Here is a 20,146-nt window from a genome sequence, read left to right on the forward strand (position 1 = left end):
TGTCATTATGTTGTTGATAGTATGTCCTTAATCTATTATTTATCCATTTATTTATTATGTGCAATTACATAATATTAATTTATTTCAATTCACCATTGTTTGTGTTTGTGACAAGGTAATTGATGAAATAATATACATAGCTATCTATTTTAATTAAATAAATACATACCGTTTACCTGTTAGAATTTGATATTTTATTTATTTTCTCTTTATATGTGATGTGTGTGATGGACAAACACCCTTATGGAAATAAGACACCCTTACAATGTAAATGAAATACAATTTCACTTATTTATGTATTACCTTATTTAACTTCAAAACAATAACCGTACTTCGCATATGTGGGTGTTTTTCATAAGATAAGGAACACGTAAAGGAAATGTACGTTTTTCTGTATTGGAACGAGACCAAAAATGATCTATTATATTGACAAGACTGACCATTCTAACAACGGAAACATATGTCATCAATGATGGAAGGCAGGAGAAATCAGGTGAGGCCATTTTAGCCAATGAGAGGGTAGATAAGCGTGTGACCAACAGGCACAACTAAGTTGTTTTTCTCTAAATTGCCGGAATGCCACGTGAATCCACTTATATACGTACATTTGTAACCGCCTAAACATTACAAAACTTCTATTCGATTTCGACACCCTCCATGCAAAAAAGGGCTTATCTCACGCGGACATATTTTGGGCGCAGTAAATTCTCTCGCTTCGCCTCTTTCCCAACTGACGAGACCACTGAACTTACAACCGGCGGGATGGGGACGCTGAGGTATAATAATACCGCGTTCATGTGAAAGTTGGAACTATGAAACTCGAAACTATGAAACTCGGAAATGTACTAATTTCCTAGTTCCGAATAGTAGATGAACGCGTTATAAGAACGGACGGGACCCACACGATCGGTTACACACACAGTCGCTTCTTTTTGACGTAATTTTCGGTTGCGACGCAAAAATCTTTCTTTTTTTTCATTTCGGAAAGCTTTTGGTGAAGGAAGTAACGTTAGCTGGCTAATACAACGGGCAAGAATTAGCCACCGATTAACAAGTAACGGTAAGCAACGAGTGTACATAATACCACATTTGGCCTGTTGGCGTTGCCATATGTTTTCTAGAGAGTTTCGCACATTTAATATGAATGGGGGGTGCAAGATGGATGGAAGCCTCTCTCTCTCGTCCGTAGCTACCTAGCTAGCTTGCTGTTGTTCAGAGGGCGGTAGTTTCTTTCCTGTTGCGTGTTGTTGCGCTTTCTGCTGAAAAGCTGTATATTGTCACGCGAAATCAGAGCGTAGACCTTTCATTCAGCGAGGTTTCGCGATAGCCCACAGTGCGTCACTAGCCCACAGTATCTGATGGTCAGTCTGCCAGTTCCCATATAATGTCCATGCAACAGGATACGCCTCCTGTGATGTCTCTGTCTGTCAGATGTCAAACATCATTCAGTTGGTGTTCAGTACCAAATGACAGAAAGCTGAATGTCTGAATATATCATTGACATAGACAGATCATATATGTTCATACTTGCAGGAGGATGAACCTGGATCCTGGCTGGCTGCTGCTCCTATCCATGTCTCTGGAGGTTTGGTCAGTGCCCCTCGACCGCAATGCAACCCCCCTGGAAGCACAGCCTCCTCAGGAGGACAAACAGGAGGATAATGTGGTACGCCTTTGTTGTCTGTGTGAGTTGTCTGTGTGTGTATCCATGTGTGATGTGTGTGTGGTTGCCTGTCCGTTGCAGGACACAGGCCTATACTATGACCGGTATCTGAGAGAGGTGATTGAGGTGCTGGAGACAGATCCCCACTTCAGAGAGAAACTCCAGACTGCCAACACAGAGGACATCAAGGTCTGTCTCTCTCTCTCTTTCTCGTCTTATATTTTCTGACCTTAGTAGTTTTTCAAAATATTAACTCACTATAAGTATTAACCCCTCACCTCCTTGTGTAGTACCTATGATGTTATCCATAGTAGGGATTGGCACGGGTTATTTGAATATCTGAATGGACGTTAGTATTCGATTACTTAATGGTCTTAATGGTCTATTTTAACAATGAAAATGCTTGGTCTAACATTTCATAAAAGTATCTGTGACATTGCTACATAGCCTACAAGGATAGACCATTACATTAAACATTTTAATAACACAACCGTTTTCTGACAGTTTTTATGAGTGCGGCCCATAAAAGAAGATGCCCCGGAAGCCTTCACACGTATAGCTTGTTGTTATTGTTGGTCAATCAAAGCGATGTTACAGTCGGCGGCGCAATGTGTAGTAAAGGAAGTGGGAGATTACTAATCGATGCAAAATAGAATACAAATTACGGAATTAAGTTGGCTAAATGAGAAGGAGTAGACTACAATGATCAACCAACAGGTAGGCTGTTGTTTCATTTGAATGGAGTTGTCTTAGACAATTACGAGGAGTGCCTCAATTAGCCTTTCTACTTTAGCTAGCTAGCTGACTAACTTACCTAGCTACTGTAGCCAGCTAGCTTCTTTACAATGATTTGGTTCAGTCAAGACCGGTACTACCAGATGGTATGATAGATAACTTGTTGCTGCCATAGGTTTTCTAACTAGCACGAGTCGGGTTGTCTACTTTTTCTCTCTCCCTCTGTGCCACACACACTGGCCCCTGCTCCTCTCTCACACCTCACTTACCCTTCTGCTGAAACGCGTAGGGTACCGTTTTCTTTAAAAAATGTATTTCTACAATCCAGGTATCTGAAAAAATATCATATTTGTATAGTGAAATAATTTCAAATGCCCATCCCTAATCTATAGTGTACATACTGTATGTGTAAATTCTTTGTCTATACATTCTGTCTGTATTCTGTCTATGTTCTGTTTATTGTGGCAGCATCAAGTCACTGGGTCAAGTTCCTGGTACATGTACAGTAAATGTCCTGGCGAATAAAGGTGAATCTATGTGTCTGACTGACTGTCCATCTTCTTCAGAATGGTCGTCTCAGTAAGGAGCTGGACCTTGTGGGGCACCATGTTAGAACTCGTCTGGATGAGCTGAAGAGACAGGAGGTGTCTCGCCTCAGGATGCTGCTCAAAGCCAAACTGGACAGCACCAACACACAGAGTGAGGGTTTCTAAAGGCCTGGAAGACCAAGATAATATATGTTTTCTCAGTCACTTGTTAAAACCCCTGTTTATCCCCAAGGTTTACAGATGGACCATGCCTCTCTGTTGAAGCAGTTTGAGCACCTGGATCCACACAATCAGAACACCTTTGAGGCCAAAGACCTTGAGCTGCTCATCTCAACGGTAATGCAGTGAGCATAGAGTCCAGGGCCTGTATGTGTATTCATAGAACATCTAAGAGTAGGTGCAGATCTAGGATCAGTTTAGCCTTTTCAAATAAAATTTTATTGGTACAAATACACATATTTATTGTGTACACAGACACATATTTATCAGATGTTATTGCGGGTGTAGCGAAATGCTTGTGTTCCTAGCTCCAACAGTGCAGTAGTATCTAACAATACACAACAATACACACAAATCTAAAAGTAAAAGAAGGGAATGAAGAAATATATAAATATTAGGACGAGCAATGTCGGAGTGGCATTGACTAAAATACAGTAGAATAGAATACAGTATATACATATGAGATGAGTAAAGCAGTATGTAAACATTATTAAAGTGACCAGTGATTCCATGTCTATGTATATAGGGCAGCAGCCTCTAAGGTGCAGGTTTGAATAACTGGGTGGTAGCTGGCTAGTGATGGCTATTTAACAGTCTGATGGCCTTGAGATAGAAGTCTCTCAGTCCCAGCTTTGATGCACCTGTACTGACCCCGCCTTCTGGATGATAGCAGGGTGAACAGGCAGTGGCTCGGGTGGTTGATGTCCTTTTTGGCCTTCCTGTGACATTGGGTGCTGTAGGTGTCCTGGAGGGCAGGAAGTGTGCCCCCGGTGATGCGTTGTGCAGACCGCACCACCCTCTGAAGAGCCCTGCGGTTGCGGGCGGAAAAGTTGCCATACCAGGGGGTGAAACAGCCCGACAGGATGCTCTCAATTGTCCATCTGTAAAAGTTTGAGTGTCTTAGGGGCCAAGCCAAATTTCTTCAGCTTTCTGAGGTTGAAGAGCAGTTGTTGCTCCTTCTTCACCACACTGTGTGGGTGGATCATTTCAGATTGTCAGTGACGTGTTTGCCGAGGAACTTGAGGGTACTATGGTATTGAAAGCATTCTTCTGTAGGTATTCCTCGTGTCCAGATGGGATAGGGCAGTGCGATGGCAATTGCATCGTCTGTGGTTCTATTGGGGCAGTATGTCAATTGAAGTGGGTCTAGGGGGTCAGGTAGCGGTGATATGATCCTTAACTAGCCTCTCAAAGCACTTCATGATGACAGAAGTGAGCGCTACGGGGAAATAGTCATTTAGTTCAGTTACCTTTGCTTTCTTGGGTACGGGAACAATGGTGGACATCTTGAAAGAAGTGGGGTCAGCAGACTGGGATAGGGAGAGATGGAATATGTCTGTAAACACTCCAGAAAGCTGGTCTGCACTTGCTCTGAGGACGCTTCTAGGGATGCCTTCTGGGCTGGTATTCTTGCGAGGGTTACCACGCTTAAATGTCTTACTCACATCAGCCACAGAGAATGAGAGCCTACAGTCCTTGAAATCCGGCCGTGTTGGTGGCATTGTTATCCTCAAAGCGGACAAAGGTGTTTAGTTTGTCCGGGAGCAAGATGTCGGTGTCCGCGACGTGGCTGGTTTTCCCTTTGTAATCTGTGATTGTCTGTAGACCCTGCACATACGTCTCGTGTCTGAGCCATTGAATTGTGACTCCACTTTGTCTCTGTACTGACGTTTTGCCTGTTTGATTGCCTTACGGAGAAAATAACTACACTGTTTGTATTCGACTATATTCCCAGCCACCTTGCCATGGTTAAATGCAGTGGTTCGCGCTTTCAGTTTTGTGCGACTGCTGCCATCTATCCACGGTTTCTGGTTTGGGTAGGTTTTAATAGTCAGTGGGAATAACATCCTCTATACACTTCCTGATGAACTCAGTCATCGTGTCTTTGTATACGTCAATGTTATTCTGAGGTTACCCAGAACATATCCCAGTCCGCTTGATCAAAACAATCTTGAAGCATGGATTCCAATTGGTCAGACCAGCGTTGACTAGACCTTAGCACGGGTACTTCCTGTTTGAGTTGCTGCCTATAGGAAGGGAGGAGCAAAATGCAGTCGTGATCTTATTTGCTGAAGGGAGGTTGGGGGAGGGCCTTGTAGGCATTTCGAAAGAGTTGCAGTGGTCGAGTGTTTTATCAGAGCGAGTACGACAGTCAATGTCTTGATAGAACTTCAGTAGCGTTTTCCTCAAATTTGCTTTGTTAAAATCCCCAGCTACAATAAATGTCATCTCAGGATATGTGGTTTCCAGTTTGTATAAAGTCCAGTCTAGTTCCTTGAGGGCTGTCGTGGCTTGAGGGGGAATATACATGGCTGTCACTGGAACCGGAGAGAATTCTCTTGGGAGGTAATACGGTTGGCATTTGAATTTGAAGTATTCTAGGTCGGGTGAACAGAAGGACTTGATTTCCTGTATGTTATCACAATCACTCCATGAGTAGTTAATCATGAAACATACACCACCGCCCTTCTTCCCTGGGAGTTCTTTATTCCTGTCTGCGCAATGTACTGAGAACCCAGCTGGAGGTATGGACGGGGACAGTCCCTGATGACTCTCTGGAGGGGGATCCTTGCCCTGAGCCCATCTACTTTATTGTCCAGAGACTGAATATTAGCGAGTAATATACTTGGCCATCTTTTATCATAATTAATGCGATTATATTGGGTGCAATTCCTAGATCAGTATTCCTACTCCAGAATGTGTTATGAATACGGGCCCTGATTCTTATCTACTTGTATCATAACACTGGTGTTGATGTACTTCATTATCCCCTCGTCCTTGTCCCCTGCCTCCCTGCTAGGCCAATGTACTTCAGTATCCCCCTTGTCCTCTGTCTCACCGCTAGGCCAATGTACAGTACCAGTTTGGACACACTTACTCATTCAATGGTTTTTCTTTATTTTCTACTATTTTCTATATTGTAGAATAACAGTGAAGACATCAAGACTATGAAATAGCACATATGGAATCATGTCGTCACCAAAAAACTGTTAAACAAATCTAAATATTTTAGATTCTTCAAAGTAGCCACCCTTTTCCTTGATGACAGCTTTGCACACTCTTGGCATTCTCTCAACCAGGTTCATGAGGAATGGTTTTCCAACAGTCTTGAAGGAGTTCCCACATATGCTGAGCGCTTGTTGGCTGCTTTCTCTTCACTCTATGGTCCAACTCATCCCAAACCATCTCTATTGGGTTGAGGTTGGGTGATTGTGGAGGCCAGGTCATCTGATGCAGCATTCCATCACTCCTTCTTGGTCAAATAGCCCTTACACAGCCTGGAGGTGTGTTTTGGGTCATTGTCCTGTTGAAAAACAAATGATAGTCCCACTAAGCGCAGACCAAATGGGAGGGCGTATCGCTGCAGAATGCTGTGCTAGCCATGCCTGTTAAGTGTGCCTTGAATTCTAAATAAATCACAGACTGTGTCACCAGCAATGCACCATCACACCACCTCCTCCATGCTTCACAGTGGGAACCACACATGCGGAGATCTTCTGTTCACCTACTCTGGGTCTCACAAAGACATGGCGGTTGGAACCAAAAATCTACAATTTGGACTCATCAGACCAAAGGACAGATTTCCACCGGTCTAAAGTCCATTGCTCATGTTTCTTGGCCCAAGCAAGTCTCTTCTTTTTGTTGTCCTTTGGTAGTGGTTTCTTTTCAGCAATTCAACCATTTATGCCTAATTCACGCAGTCTCCTCTGAACAGTTGATGTTGAGATGTGTCTGTTACTTGAACTCTGTGAAGCATTTATTTGGGCTGCAATCTGAGGTGCAGTTAATGCTAATGAATTTATCCTCTGCAGCAGAGGTAACTCTGGGTCTTCCTTTCCTGTGGCGGTCCTCATGAGAGCCAGTTTCATCATAGTACTTGATGGTTTTTCTGATTGCACTTGAATAAACGTTCATAGTTTTTGAAATGTTCCAGATTGACTGACCTTAATGTCTTAAGGTAATGATGGACTGTTGTTTTCTCTTTGCTCAAATGCATTAAGAAAGAAAGAAATTCCACAAATTAACTTTTAACAAGGCACACCAGTTAATTGAAATGCATTCCAGGTGACTACCTCATGAAGCTGGTTGAGAGAATGCCAAGAGTGTGCAAAGCTGTCATCAAGGCAAAGGGTGGCTACTTTGAAAAATCTCATACATTTTGATTTGTTTATCACTTTGTGGTTACTACATGATTCCATATGTGTTATTTCATAGTTTGTCTTCACTAATTATTGTACATTGTAGAAATAAATTAAGGAGTAGGTGTATCCAAAATTTTGATTGGTACTGTACATCAGTATCTCCCTTGTCCTCTTGTCTCCCTGCTAGGCCACTAAAGACCTAGAGAACTACGATGCAGAGAGACATGATGAGTTCAAACGCTATGAGATGCTGAAGGAGCACGAGAGACGGGAGTACCTCAAGGGTCTGGACCAGGAGAAGAGAGAGAAGGAGGAGAAGAGGATGGAGGAGCTGAAGGATAAACACCGCAAGCACCCCAAGGTCAACGCTCCGGTGAGAGAGAAAGACGGAGAGAGCGAGTAAGATGGAGGGAATGCTTTTTGTATGCGAGACCAGTAGAATGGAATCTCTCTTTTCTATCTCTCCATCAGGGCAGTGTAGCTCAACTGCGTGAGGTATGGGAGGAGACTGATGGACTGGACCCAACAGAGTTTAACCCAAAGACCTTCTTCAAACTGCATGGTCAGTTAAGCTGCACTCTACTATTACATGATGATGACGTTTGTATGTGTTCAAATAATGTTTATTTTCCTCCCTGTAGATGCGAATGGAGATGGTGTTTTAGATGAGCAGGAACTAGAGGCCCTCTTTGCCAAAGAGGTAACGCACATTCCCCTCACGTGTGTGTGTGTGTGTCCGTGTGGTATAGTAACAGCTCTCTCCTGCCCTCTACCACCAGCTGGAGAAGGTCTATGACCCAAAGAATGAGGAGGATGATATGATGGAGATGGAGGAAGAGAGGCTAAGGATGAGGGAGCATGTCATGAAGAACGTTAGTATTGTTTGGATTTCTGTCCTCTGTTTTAACCCTCCATTCCTGTTTTTCCTTGTTTCTGTCTTTATCCCTCTCTTCTCTCTCTCTCTGTTCACCTCTCATCCTTTCACTCTGTCTGTTTAGCTCTCATCCGTTCACTCTCTGTTCACCTCTCATCCGTTCACCTCTCATCCATTCTCTCTCGGTCTGTTATCTATTACTTTTTTCTGTTTTGACAGGTGGACATCAATCAAGATCGACTCGTCAGCCTGGAGGAGTTCCTTAAATCAACAGACAAGAAAGAGTTCAATAACCCTAAAGAATGGGATGTAAGTGAGTGAGGGACGTTGGGTAATTTTATAGTTTGTGTTTTGAGTCATGTCAGACTCGTCTTCCCCATCCCTCCAGACTTTAGATGACACCAAGCCGGTGTTTACTGAGGCTGAGCTCCAGCGGTTTGAGGCGGAGCTGCGGACCAAGGAGGAGGAGCTCGGTAAGAGGGCGGAGTCTCTTCGTCAGGAGCAGGATCTGCTGAAGGAGAGGGGCAAGGCCCTGGAGGCCCAGAGACGAGAGTACCAACAGGTAGACAACCACCACTATGAACAGCCAAATACTGCAGAATAAGCCATACTGTCACTATAGCGATTATCTTCAATGAAATATGAAACTGAGTAGCCATATGATGAAATGTTTGTCTGATTCTGTCAGGCAGTACTAGAGATGTCTCAGAGGAAGGAGAAACAGGCAGTGGAGGGGCAGCCTCCTACGGGTCCTAACGGAGAACTACAGTTCCACCAAGAGATGCAGAAACTGGAAGATCAAGGTAAACGGGATAGACAAGATAAAAAGGGCAGGGATGGAGTGAGTTGGGGACATTTTTGCTTTTGTCTCCTCTGAGGGGTTCTTTCAGTAATGGAATGTTCTCTCTGGCGCTCTCATTCAGGTGCTAAAGCTCCTGTTGAACAAGAAGTCCAAGAGGCCCAGAATAACCTGCCTGCAGAACCACCACAGAACCTGCCCATACACACCTAATGCAGCAGCCTGATACACATAGGGTTGCAATGGGAGGGTATATTACTGGAAACTTTCTAAGTTTACCAGTAAACCACCAGAATTTTTGTATCTTTCAAGGAATATATGGAATTTTATCAGATGACATCTAGTGTCTTTTTTTGGTACTTCAGATTATCACAGGTGTTTGTGAGCATGGTTACATGTGTACCATAATTTGATTTTGTTTAAAACATTTACATGCTTTGCAAGAAGAACAATTTCCCTAATAATCCTGTTTACGTCTGAAATCAGGCTACTGATGAGACTTCAGATAAATTCAGAAAATCAGCCATCTAAAACAATGTTCGACCACATTGGCCAAACTTTTTTGCGCAACCTTTTTGATTCTGAGTTGGGACATACAAACTTTATATGTGAAAACAATTTATAATATGCATACTTTTGTTTTTCCAAACTCACGCATAAGAGGGAGTCTTGCGCTACTGGTGCTGGGCGCAAATCAAATACACAGCTCGAATGCAGTAATTTGAAAGATTGCCTAGAAAACCAGGTGTTTTAATCGGTGTATGCTTACTTAGATTTTGACTGTACGCCGATTTAAGATGAGCAGAGTAAGGTGTTCACGTGACTATTTCCATACTTGGCCTACTGCCATAATCAGTTTAATATCAAATCATTAGTATGCATGTAAACATACTCATGACTTATCTCTGGCCCTCTGTGTGGCCTTATCAGATGTAAAATCTATACAATAATTAAATGAGATGACAAAGCTGTAAAAGATCCTAAATATAAACCATCAACGTAGTGAATGTCATTGATGTTTAATATGAGGGTTTCAGAATGAAATACCCTTTGTTTATTTTACACACACTTTTTTTTATTTTACTATGTCAATATGTCTTTGTTGTAAATATTTGGGGGTCAAACTGGTGGCAGTTGTGAAAAAATACAATAGTTTGTGGAGTGAATTGAAAACAATGCAATTGTTGATTAGATGCTTTTCCAAAATTATTTAGGTTATTTTTCTCTTGAACCATATCGTCTATCCACTAGAAACTCATGGACATTATGGTCACAGATGTAAAAAATACTATATATGAATAACATTTTTTTAGTTAAAGTATAAATCACCAAAGTTACCATAGATTACCTGTTATTTACCAAAATTACAGAGGATTCCAGTACCTTTGGTAAAATAGTGGTAGCTGTGCAACCCTAAATACACACACGCTCTTGCAGGAACAGATCTCTTTCACTGACACACATATCCAGATGGGTACAGCAGATGACATCATACAGCACAAGCGCACAACCCGTCAGTCAGCACATCGTATCGTCCCCTGGCACAGTCCCGGTGTTCACCTATCTCTCTGGTTTACAGTTGATCTCAATAAATTATTCAACTCACTGGACCTAGCCTTCTTCATTTTTAAATTCTCTGTCTATAGATATTCTGCCTTATGTTGTCTTATGTTGTATACCTAGCTTACTATTTCCACTGTTTTCCCCCAAATTTCTGATTTGTGACCGCTCACCCTTTCCCAGATGAGGTACATTGTTTGAATATTTAATTCCCAATCCCTTCTGCCTTCACACTCCTCTAGTTGACCTTTGACCTCTCCTGCCAATAACTAATTTGTCTATTGGTCACTGGGATCTTGCATGCTTCTGTACATTGTTGTTATTCTAGCCTTGTCCCTTCTGTCATCACCCTTCTTATTTTAAATGTATTTTAAACATTGTTGTAGTAATGAATCCCTTCGGTGTCTACTGTGCTCTCTCTTTTCCTCTGCTGTTGTCCAGTGGTATGGTTCCCCGGGGAGTATGTGCTGACCGTTGTTCTCTCCCATGGAATGGGTCCCCTGGCACACAGTGCATTCCTACCCTGCATTCCACTCAGCCCCTGACCCCCGGTGACCTCAATGATGACCTCACTGCCCCTTCTTTCTGGGTGGCGATACAGCTGTTAGCTGTCAATCACTCCACTGCTGGTGATGTCACTGCTCAGGGATGGACATATCTGTGTGTTTAGCAACATCTGCACTCATTCTTCTTCAAAATGTTATATTTTTTATTCTCAGTCTGGTAGTAGGTGAGACAAGTATGTGACAAAATGAAGGAGAGACAGCTGGATGTAATCTCAAATTATGAGCAACATATGTTCTATATGTGACCATTTTGAACATCTATATGGTTGGAAAACATGCAGTACCAGAGCAACACAGCAGATGATGGTAGACACTGATCAAACTGAGTGTCCCTCACACAGATTTATGTAACTGTCTTTCCTTTTTATCTATAAAGGAATCATCTTTCAGCTTTGATATTTACAGCACCTTGCCTCCATCTTGGAGTTTGGGGGGGTGGTTACTTCATGAGTTGGTTATGGAAGTGACCTGTGTTACCTTGTTCTTATGTGTCTAATGTCCATAGCCTCTGTTCTCATGTTAATTCTCTGGATAGAACAACTGACTGTCTCTGCCTGTGACCTTTGGAACCCCCAATGAACCCCACTGGAAACTGAAGGAATCACCAGATAATAATAGGAAATGATAACATTATGGAATGATCCGAGTATGAGATATAGTGCTGATGCTGCTGACACATGTCTTCTTCACCACCATCTCCAGATCAGAGAGACTCACATTTTCAACCTCTCCCTGTCTGAGTCTGTAATACCAACATGTTTCAAGCAGACCACCATAGTCCCTGTGCCCAAGAACACCAAGGTAACCTGCCTAAATGACTACCGACCCGTAGCACTCACGTCTGTAGCCATGAAATGCTTTAAAAGGCTGGTCATGGCTCACATCAACACCATTATCCCAGAAACCCTAGACCCACTCCAATTTGCATACCTCCCCAACAGATCCACAGATGATGCAATCACTATTGCTCTCCACACTGCCCTTTCCCACCTGGACAAAAGGAACACCTATGTAAGAATACTATTCATTGATTACAGCTCAGCGTTCAATACCATAGTGCCCTCAAAGCTCATCACTAAGCTAAGGACTCTGGGACTAAACACCTTCCTTTGCAACTGGATCCTGGACTTCCTACGGGCCGACCCCAGGTGGTGAGGGTAGGTAACAACACATCCGCCACACTGATCCTCAACACGGGGGCCCCTCAGGGGTCCGTGCTCAGTCCCATCCTGTACTCCCTGTTCACTCATGACTGCACGGCCAGGCACGACTCCAACACCATCATTAAGTTTGCTGATGACACAACAGTGGTAGGCCTGATCACAGACAACGATGAGACAGCCTATAGGGAGGAGGTCAGAGACCTGACTGTGGTGCCAGGACAACAACCTCTCCCTCGATGTGATCAAGACAAAGGAGATGATTGTGGACTACAGGAAAAGGAGGACCGAGCACGCCCCCATTCTCATCGACGGGGTTGTCGTGGAGCAGATTGAGAGCTTCAAGTTCCTTGGCGTCCACATCACCAACAAACTAACATGTCCAAGCACACCAAGACAGTCGTGAAAAGGACACAGCAAAACCTATTCCCTCTCAGGAGACTGAAAAGATTTGGCATAGTTCCTCAGATCTTCAAAAGGTTTTACAGCTACACCATCGAGAGCATCCTGACGGTTGCATCACTGCCTGGTATGGCAACTGCTCAGCCTCCGACCGCAAGGCACTACAGAGGGTAGTGCGTACAGACCAGTACATCACCGAAGCCAAGCTTCTTGCCATCCAGGACCTCTATACCAAGTGATGTCAGGAAGGCCCTAAAAATTGTCAAAGACTCCAGCCACCCTAGTCATAGACTGTTCTCTCTGCTACCGCACAACAAGTGGTACCAGGGCACCGGTACTAGGTCCAAGAGGCTTCTAAACAGCTTCTACCTCCAAGCCATAAGACTCCTGAACATCTAATCAAATGTCTGCCCAGACTATTTGCATTGCCCCCCTTCTTATATACTGCTGCTACTCTCTGTTATTATTTATGCATAGTCACTTTAATAACTCTACCTAAATGTACATATTAACTCAATTATCTCGACACTGGTGCCCCGCACATTGACTCTGTACCGGTACCCCCTTGTATATAGCCTAGCTGCTGTTATTTACTGTGGCTCTTCAATTATTTTATTCTTATCGTTTTCTTTTTTTTAGGTATTTTCTTAAAACTGCGTTGTTGGTTAAGGGCTTGTAAGTAAGCATTTCACTGTAAAGTCTACACATGTTGTATTTGGTGTTTTATGTTTATTTTTTTAAATTTGTAATTAGGCCATGGTGCAGTATCCATATTTACCTGCAGAGGGAGACATTGAGTCAGTGCAGAAACAGCACAAATGTGGAAAGATATGGACAGTTCTTTCTGTCATTAGCCTCACTCTCCTATTGAGAGCTTTGTAGAAAAACACCCATACCTTTGGGCTGTTTACCAAACCAATATGCCTACAGATCAATACAATGTAATTCTGTCCAGTTCTTCACTTTAATCCTGCAGATGGACTGTTAGACATTGTGCTGAGCTTTCACTAACAGACCTTTTTCAGATAAAGGTAGTTTAAAAAGCACATACATTTTCCAATTCACAGTGTGTGGGTGAACTTCTCATCTGGTCTGGTGTCTTCTGAGAAGTAGCATCAGTGTCAGCCAGTCCTCTCCCTGCAACAACAAGGTATAGGACAGAGAGTTGCTGAAACCTGTTATGTCATATGTGTCCTATCTATTGTCACTATCTGCACACTGTGGAATCTCAGAGAGCAAGTCTTTGAAATAATAACAGTATTTGTGATTTGGCATGAGTTGGACGAGGGATTTCAATGTTGAAAATGGGCAGATCAAGTATCTTTTCAATAAGGCCTTTGGCCAAAGTGTTGGATTATGAATGTATTTTAAGGAAAGAAGAGAAAGGGCATCATGGGAGACAGGGACTGAGGATCTGTTTGGCTCTATGAGGTCAGACTGTTGCCACCTCTGGTCTGACCCTGACCTTAGTCTGACCTGGAAGGAGAGAGGGAGAGAGAGGGGTGTGCGTGTGCATGTTTTATATGATAAACTATGCAATGGACACACTTTTCTGTCTGACAATTATTGTTCTTGACATCACATCTGTACTTATCTGAAGTGGGGACCCGCAGACTTACTCAGACTATTGACACATTCATTCTACTAAAGGAAATATTATTGCCTATTTGAATGCTCTCTCTGTGCATTACAATGACATCATCCTCTAAGAGAAAATTACGTCATCCCTTCCGGGACCCTTCTTACCGCCCCAACCAATTGAGCTGAAACCAATTTCAATTTTTTTCTATTGGCTCTGCCAGTTCCAGGAAACGCCTTCTCTTGCCTTCGGTTGGTTGAAGTGTAACCGATGCCCTGTGGTGATTGGTGTCAACTGCACATGAGAAGAATACAGAGGTGGAGATGACTAGCGGGTAATTTGGTTTTGACATTTATAGACGATTTGCATTTCTGTAGAAATACGTCCAGAATCCATGATATACACAGTTGAATTTAGAAAGATCTGAAAATAACACATTATTTATCATAAACCATATTTAGGCCTAAACATTTAACGACCAAACTCTGCACAACAAAACATTAAATGGTGAAATATGTTGAAGACAAAAATGAATATTTGTGATATACATAGTTTATTATGGGGGTCACGGTCAAAATGCCAGTGTGAGCAATATAGGTGAGTTTTGAGCTGTGAATGACGCAGTTCTCATACTAGACACCAGAGGGGGAGAATGTTTCACTGTAGCCTACAATATGAGGCTGTAGAAGTTATTAGTCCTTCTCTGATTTCCATACATATTGGGTCTAATATTGAGTGTGAGTGTAATTTTAATGTTTGTCAATGTAAAATGAAATCACGACTGTGCCACGACTGTGCCCTCATGAGTGTGTGTGCGCGCGCTCCCATGCATGATCAATTAATTGTATAGCCCCACGTGCGTGAGCGGGCGCGTGAGAACTGCGAGTTTGTTTCTTTAAGACCCAGCACCTTTTTATCCGAGAGAGGGAGGGAGGGATGGATGGAGAGAATGAGGAGAGAGATAAAGACGAGAGAGAATGACGGGGGTTGTCTATGGTGAGGTGTAACGTCGCTCGCGCCCAGTGCCATCGTTTACATGTGTGAGAAGGGAGAGGGGAGGGGGTTGTCTATGGTGAGGTTTAACGTCGCTCGCGCCCAGTGCCATCGTTTACATGTGTGAGAAGGGAGAGGGGAGGGGGTTGCTTGCTGGAAACTGGGTTTTCACGGCGATACGACTTTTAACCGCGAGATGCCCGGATGGGGTAAATGGGAATTATGTATTTTTTTTGCTTTCGACGATGACAAGGGTGAGATAATATTCTGAATACAACATTGGTATCTGACATTTAATTAATGTTGTGAGATGGAGCTGTGCATGATCTGCCAGCTGTTTTTGAGGATGGAGAGGGGGGGGCGAGGCGGTGAGGCGGTGGGGTGTAACGCCTAACATTGGGTGTAACGGGATGCTTCATTGCCTACAATATAATTGGGGCATTTAAGTATAGCATAATGCATAATCTTTCATTTGTGCGTATAGCCTTTATTTCGTTTGCAGAATTATTTGCATAGAGGCCATTGGAAGGAAATCGGACGGGAAGAGGCTATAGGCTACATAGCCTAAATACATTACATCTTCTGTTTTATTTTATTCACGTCGCTTTTCTGTTGTGACTGTGGCTTTAATTTATTAGGCCTAACATAGACCCTTCTCGCTAAATATATTTCAGATTGTAACATACATGACCATGTGAGACAGAGGTTATTATGAGACAGAGATATATTCCCTTCTACAGACTACACATAGTCCATAATTACAATGATGACAATTTAAATTCAAATACGTTATGAGACTGCCCCGCATAAATACATGTCTGTCTGTCTATCTCTGTGGACTATTAAGGGATACATCCGGCTCGTTTATTTTACCCATGATCCCCCTACTGAACGAGATGGCCAGGCTAATGCTTCAGCGTAACCCTCCATGACTCCCATTTCCGTGTATAACGCGCATCCATGATTAGCATTATGACTAATCGGCTGTATGGACAGATAAGAGCAGAGACCGATGGATACATAGCTTCAGACAGACGTGTGCAACGGAGTAGGTTGCCGTGGATGCTGGACAGAAGTAATGCAATAGGCTCCAACTATGTTTCTCCTGATAAGTCGATGTGGTGGAACAGAGATAGGTGTGTGTGTGTTTGATGTCCAATGAATGTGTGAAGTGTGTGTGTGAGAGAGAGATGAGAGAGAGATGAGAGAGAGGTTGATTAGACATGCGTGTGGAGGATTTTTTTTTTTCATCAAGTCAAATGCTTTCATTGTGCAATACATAGGCTACTGTAGGTGTCTTAATAGTCTGGTCTGCTCTGTAAACAGCTGCTTCCAGTGGCTATGACAGATTTGATTTAGTCATTATCATCTGGTTTTGTGTCTGTGCTGGCCACCCAATCATCTCAACTGGTCCACCCACATCTCAGAAAAGGGGTTCTCCACTTCCTCCTCTTCCGGCCTGGATTGTCTTTATGATGTTGGTTACTAACAAACTGTTCTCTAAAACCTGTTGCATTATTAGTAGAGGTCGACCGATTATGATTTTTCAATACCGATAACGATTATTGGAGGACCAAAAAAAGCCGATACCGATTAATCGGCCAATTTTTTAAATTTTATTTGTAATAATGACAATTACAACAATACTGAATGAACACTTATTTTAACTTAATATAATACATCAATAAAATCAATTAAGCCTCAAATAAATAATGAAACATGTTCAATTTGGTTTAAATAATGCAAAAACAAAGTGTTGGAGAAGAAAGTAAAACCAATATGTGCCATGTAAGAAAGCTAATGTTTAAGTTCCTTGCTCAGAACATGAGAACATATGAAAGCTGGTGGTTCCTTTTAACATGAGTCTTCAATATTCCCAGGTAAGAAGTCTTAGGTTGTAGTTATTATAGGAATTATAGGACTATTTCTCTCTATACCATTTGTATTTCATTAACCTTTGACTATTGGATGTTCTTATAGGCATTTTAGTATGGCCAGTATAACAGTATAGCTTCCGTCCCTCTCCTCGCTCCTACCTGGGCACGAACCAGGAACACAACGACAACAGCCACCCTCGTAGCAGCGTTAGCCATGCAGAGCAAGGGGAACAACTACTCCAAGTCTCAGAGCGAGTGATGTTTGAAACGCTATTAGCGCGCACCCCGCTAACTAGCTAGCCATTTCACATCGGTTACCCCAGCCTAACCGCGGGGGTTGATAGGCTTGAAGTCATAAACAGCGCAATGCTTGACGCACAACGAAGAGCTGCTGGCAAAACGCACAAAAGTGCTGTTTGAATGCATGCTTACGAGCCTGCTGCTGCCTACCATCGCTCAGTCAGACTGCTCTGTCAAATCATATACTTAATTATAACATAATAACACAGAAATACGAGCCTTAGGTCATTAATATGGTCGAATCCGGAAACTATCATCTCAAAAACAAAACGTTTATTCTTTCAGTGAAATACGGAACCGTTCCGTATTTTATCTAACGGGTGGCATCCATAAGTCTAAATATTCCTGTTAAAATGCACAACCTTCAATGTTATGTCATAATTATGTAAAATTCTGGCAAATTAGTTGGCCCAAACTATTGCATATACCCTGACTCTGCGTGCAATGAACACAAGAGAAGTGACACAATTTCACCTGGTTAATATTGCCTGCTAACCTGGATTTCTTTTAGCTAAATATGCAGGTTTAAAAAATATACTTCTGTGTATTGATTTTAAGAAAGGCATTGGTGTTCATGGTTAGGTACACATTGGAGCAACAATACGCACTGCATCGATTATATGCAATGCAGGACACGCTAGATGAACTACTAATATCATCAACCATGTGTTGATTGATAGTGATTATCATTGATTGATTGATTGTTTTATAAGATAAGTTTAATGCTAGCTAGCAACTTACCTTGGTTTACTGCATTTGAATAACAGGCAGTCTCCTCGTGGAGTGCAATGAGAGGCAGGTGGTTAGAGCGTTGGACTAGTTAACTGTAAGTTTGCAAGATTGAATCCCCCGAGCTGACAAGATGAAAATCTGTCGTTCTGCCCCTGAACGAGGCAGTTAACCCACCGTTCCTAGGCCGTCATTGAAAATAAGAATGTGTTCTTAACTGACTTGCCTAGTTAAATAAAGGTAAAATAAAGGTGTAAAAAAATACAGATTTTCGATTGTTATGAAAACTTGAAATCGGCCCTAATTAATCGGCCATTCCGATTAATCTGTCAACCTCTAATTATTAGATCCAAGGATGAGGCTCTTTCAACTTGTTAATTACAATTATATAAGTTGATTGAGAGCCTTGAGAGTTTAATGGAAAACACTAATTTCTCTCTTCCTTTCCCCTGTTTCTCTCTTCCTTTACCCTGTTTCTCTCTTCCTTTACCCTGTTTCTCTCTTCCTTTCCCCTGTTTCTCTCTTCCTTTCCCTGTTTCTCTCTTCCTTTCCCTGTTTTTCTTCCTTTCCCTGTTTTCCTTTCCCCTGTTTCTCTTCTTTCCTTTACCCTGTTTCTCTCTTCCTTTACCCTGTTTCTCTTTCCTCTCTATTGTCCCCTGTTTCTCTCTTCCTTTCCCCTGTTTCTCTCTTCCTTTCCCTGTTTCTCTCTTCCTTTCCCTGTTTCTCTCTTCCTTTCCCTGTTTCTCTCTTATTGTTCCCTGTTTCTCTCTTCCTTTCCCTGTTTTCTCTCCTTTCTTCCTTTCCCTGTTTCTCTCTTCCTTTCCCTGTTTCTCTATTATTCCCTGTTTCCCCTGTTTTTCTCCTTTCCCTGTTTCTCTATTATTGTCCCCTGTTTCTCTCTTCCTTTACCCTGTTTCTCTCTTCCTTTACCCTGTTTCTCTCTTCCTTTACCCTGTTTCTCTCTTCCTTTACCCTGTTTCTCTCTTCCTTTCCCCTGTTTCTCTCTTCCTTTCCCCTGTTTCTCTCTTCCTTTATTGTCCCCTGTTTTTCTCTTTCCTTTCCCCCTGTTTTTCTCTCTTCCTTTCCCCCTGTTTCTCTCTTCCTTTCCCTGTTTCTCTCTTCCTTTCCCTGTTTCTCTATTATTGTCCCCTGTTTCTCTCTTCCTTTACCCTGTTTCTCTCTTCCTTTCCCTGTTTCTCTCTTCCTTTACCCTGTTTCTCTCTTCCTTTACCCTGTTTCTCTCTTCCTTTCCCCTGTTTCTCTCTTCCTTTACCCTGTTTCTCTCTTCCTTTACCCTGTTTCTCTCTTCCTTTACCCTGTTTCTCTCTTCCTGTTTCTCTCTTCCTTTCCCCTGTTTCTCTCTTCCTTTCCCTGTTTCTCTCTTCCTTTCCCTGTTTCTCTCTTCCTTTCCCTGTTTCTCTCTTCCTTTCCCTGTTTCTTTCTTTCCCCTGTTTCTCTCTTTCCTCTCCTGTTTCTCTCTTCCTTTCCCCTGTTTCTCTCTTCCTTTCCCCTGTTTCTCTCTTCCTTTCCCCTGTTTCTCTCTTCCTTTCCCTGTTTCTCTCTTCCTTTCCCTGTTTTCTCTCTTCCTTTACCCTGTTTCTCTATTCCTTTCCCCTGTTTCTCTCTTCCTTCCCCTGTTTCTCTCTTCCTTTACCCTGTTTCTCTCTTCCTTTCCCCTGTTTCTCTCTTCCTTTCCCCTGTTTCTCTCTTCCTTTACCCTGTTTCTCTCTTCCTGTTTTCTTCCCCTGTTTCTCTCTTTCCTTTCCCCCTGTTTCTGTTTCTCTCTTCCTTTACCCTGTTTTTCTCTCTTCCTTTTCCCTGTTTCTCTCTTCTTCCTTTCCCCCTGTTTTCTCTTCCTTTCCCCTGTTTCTCTCTTCCTTTCCCTGTTTCTTCCTGTTTTCTCTTCCCCTGTTTCTCTATTATTGTCCCCTGTTTCTCTCTTCCTTTCCCTGTTTCTCTCTTCCTTTCCCTGTTTCTCTATTATTGTCCCCTGTTTCTCT

General features: G+C 42.6%; 1 protein-coding gene and 1 pseudogene across 2 annotated transcripts; both read left to right on the forward strand.

The window, feature by feature from the left end:
* Window positions 1–587: 587 nt before the first annotated feature.
* Window positions 588–10,590, forward strand: LOC135555353 (nucleobindin-2-like). Of its 2 annotated transcripts, none has more exons than XM_064987704.1 (13): window positions 588–1,060; window positions 1,534–1,666; window positions 1,745–1,852; window positions 2,965–3,097; window positions 3,179–3,282; window positions 7,495–7,680; window positions 7,779–7,869; window positions 7,949–8,007; window positions 8,063–8,179; window positions 8,401–8,490; window positions 8,570–8,743; window positions 8,870–8,984; window positions 9,105–10,590. In XM_064987704.1, the coding sequence occupies exons 2-13, from the start codon at window positions 1,538–1,540 to the stop codon at window positions 9,191–9,193; spliced, it is 1,395 nt and encodes a 464-aa protein (XP_064843776.1). In that variant the 5' UTR covers window positions 588–1,060; window positions 1,534–1,537; the 3' UTR covers window positions 9,194–10,590. The 2 variants fall into 2 exon arrangements, with proteins under 2 accessions (XP_064843776.1, XP_064843777.1); XM_064987705.1 differs by having other exon boundaries at window positions 589–1,060; window positions 8,087–8,179.
* Window positions 10,591–15,394: 4,804 nt separating this feature from the next.
* The window catches only part of LOC135555356 (liprin-alpha-3-like), a 47,332-nt pseudogene continuing 42,580 nt past the window's right edge, over window positions 15,395–20,146 (forward strand).

Source organism: Oncorhynchus masou, chromosome 15 (assembly GCF_036934945.1).
Source record: "Oncorhynchus masou masou isolate Uvic2021 chromosome 15, UVic_Omas_1.1, whole genome shotgun sequence".
Taxonomy (NCBI): domain Eukaryota; kingdom Metazoa; phylum Chordata; class Actinopteri; order Salmoniformes; family Salmonidae; genus Oncorhynchus; species Oncorhynchus masou.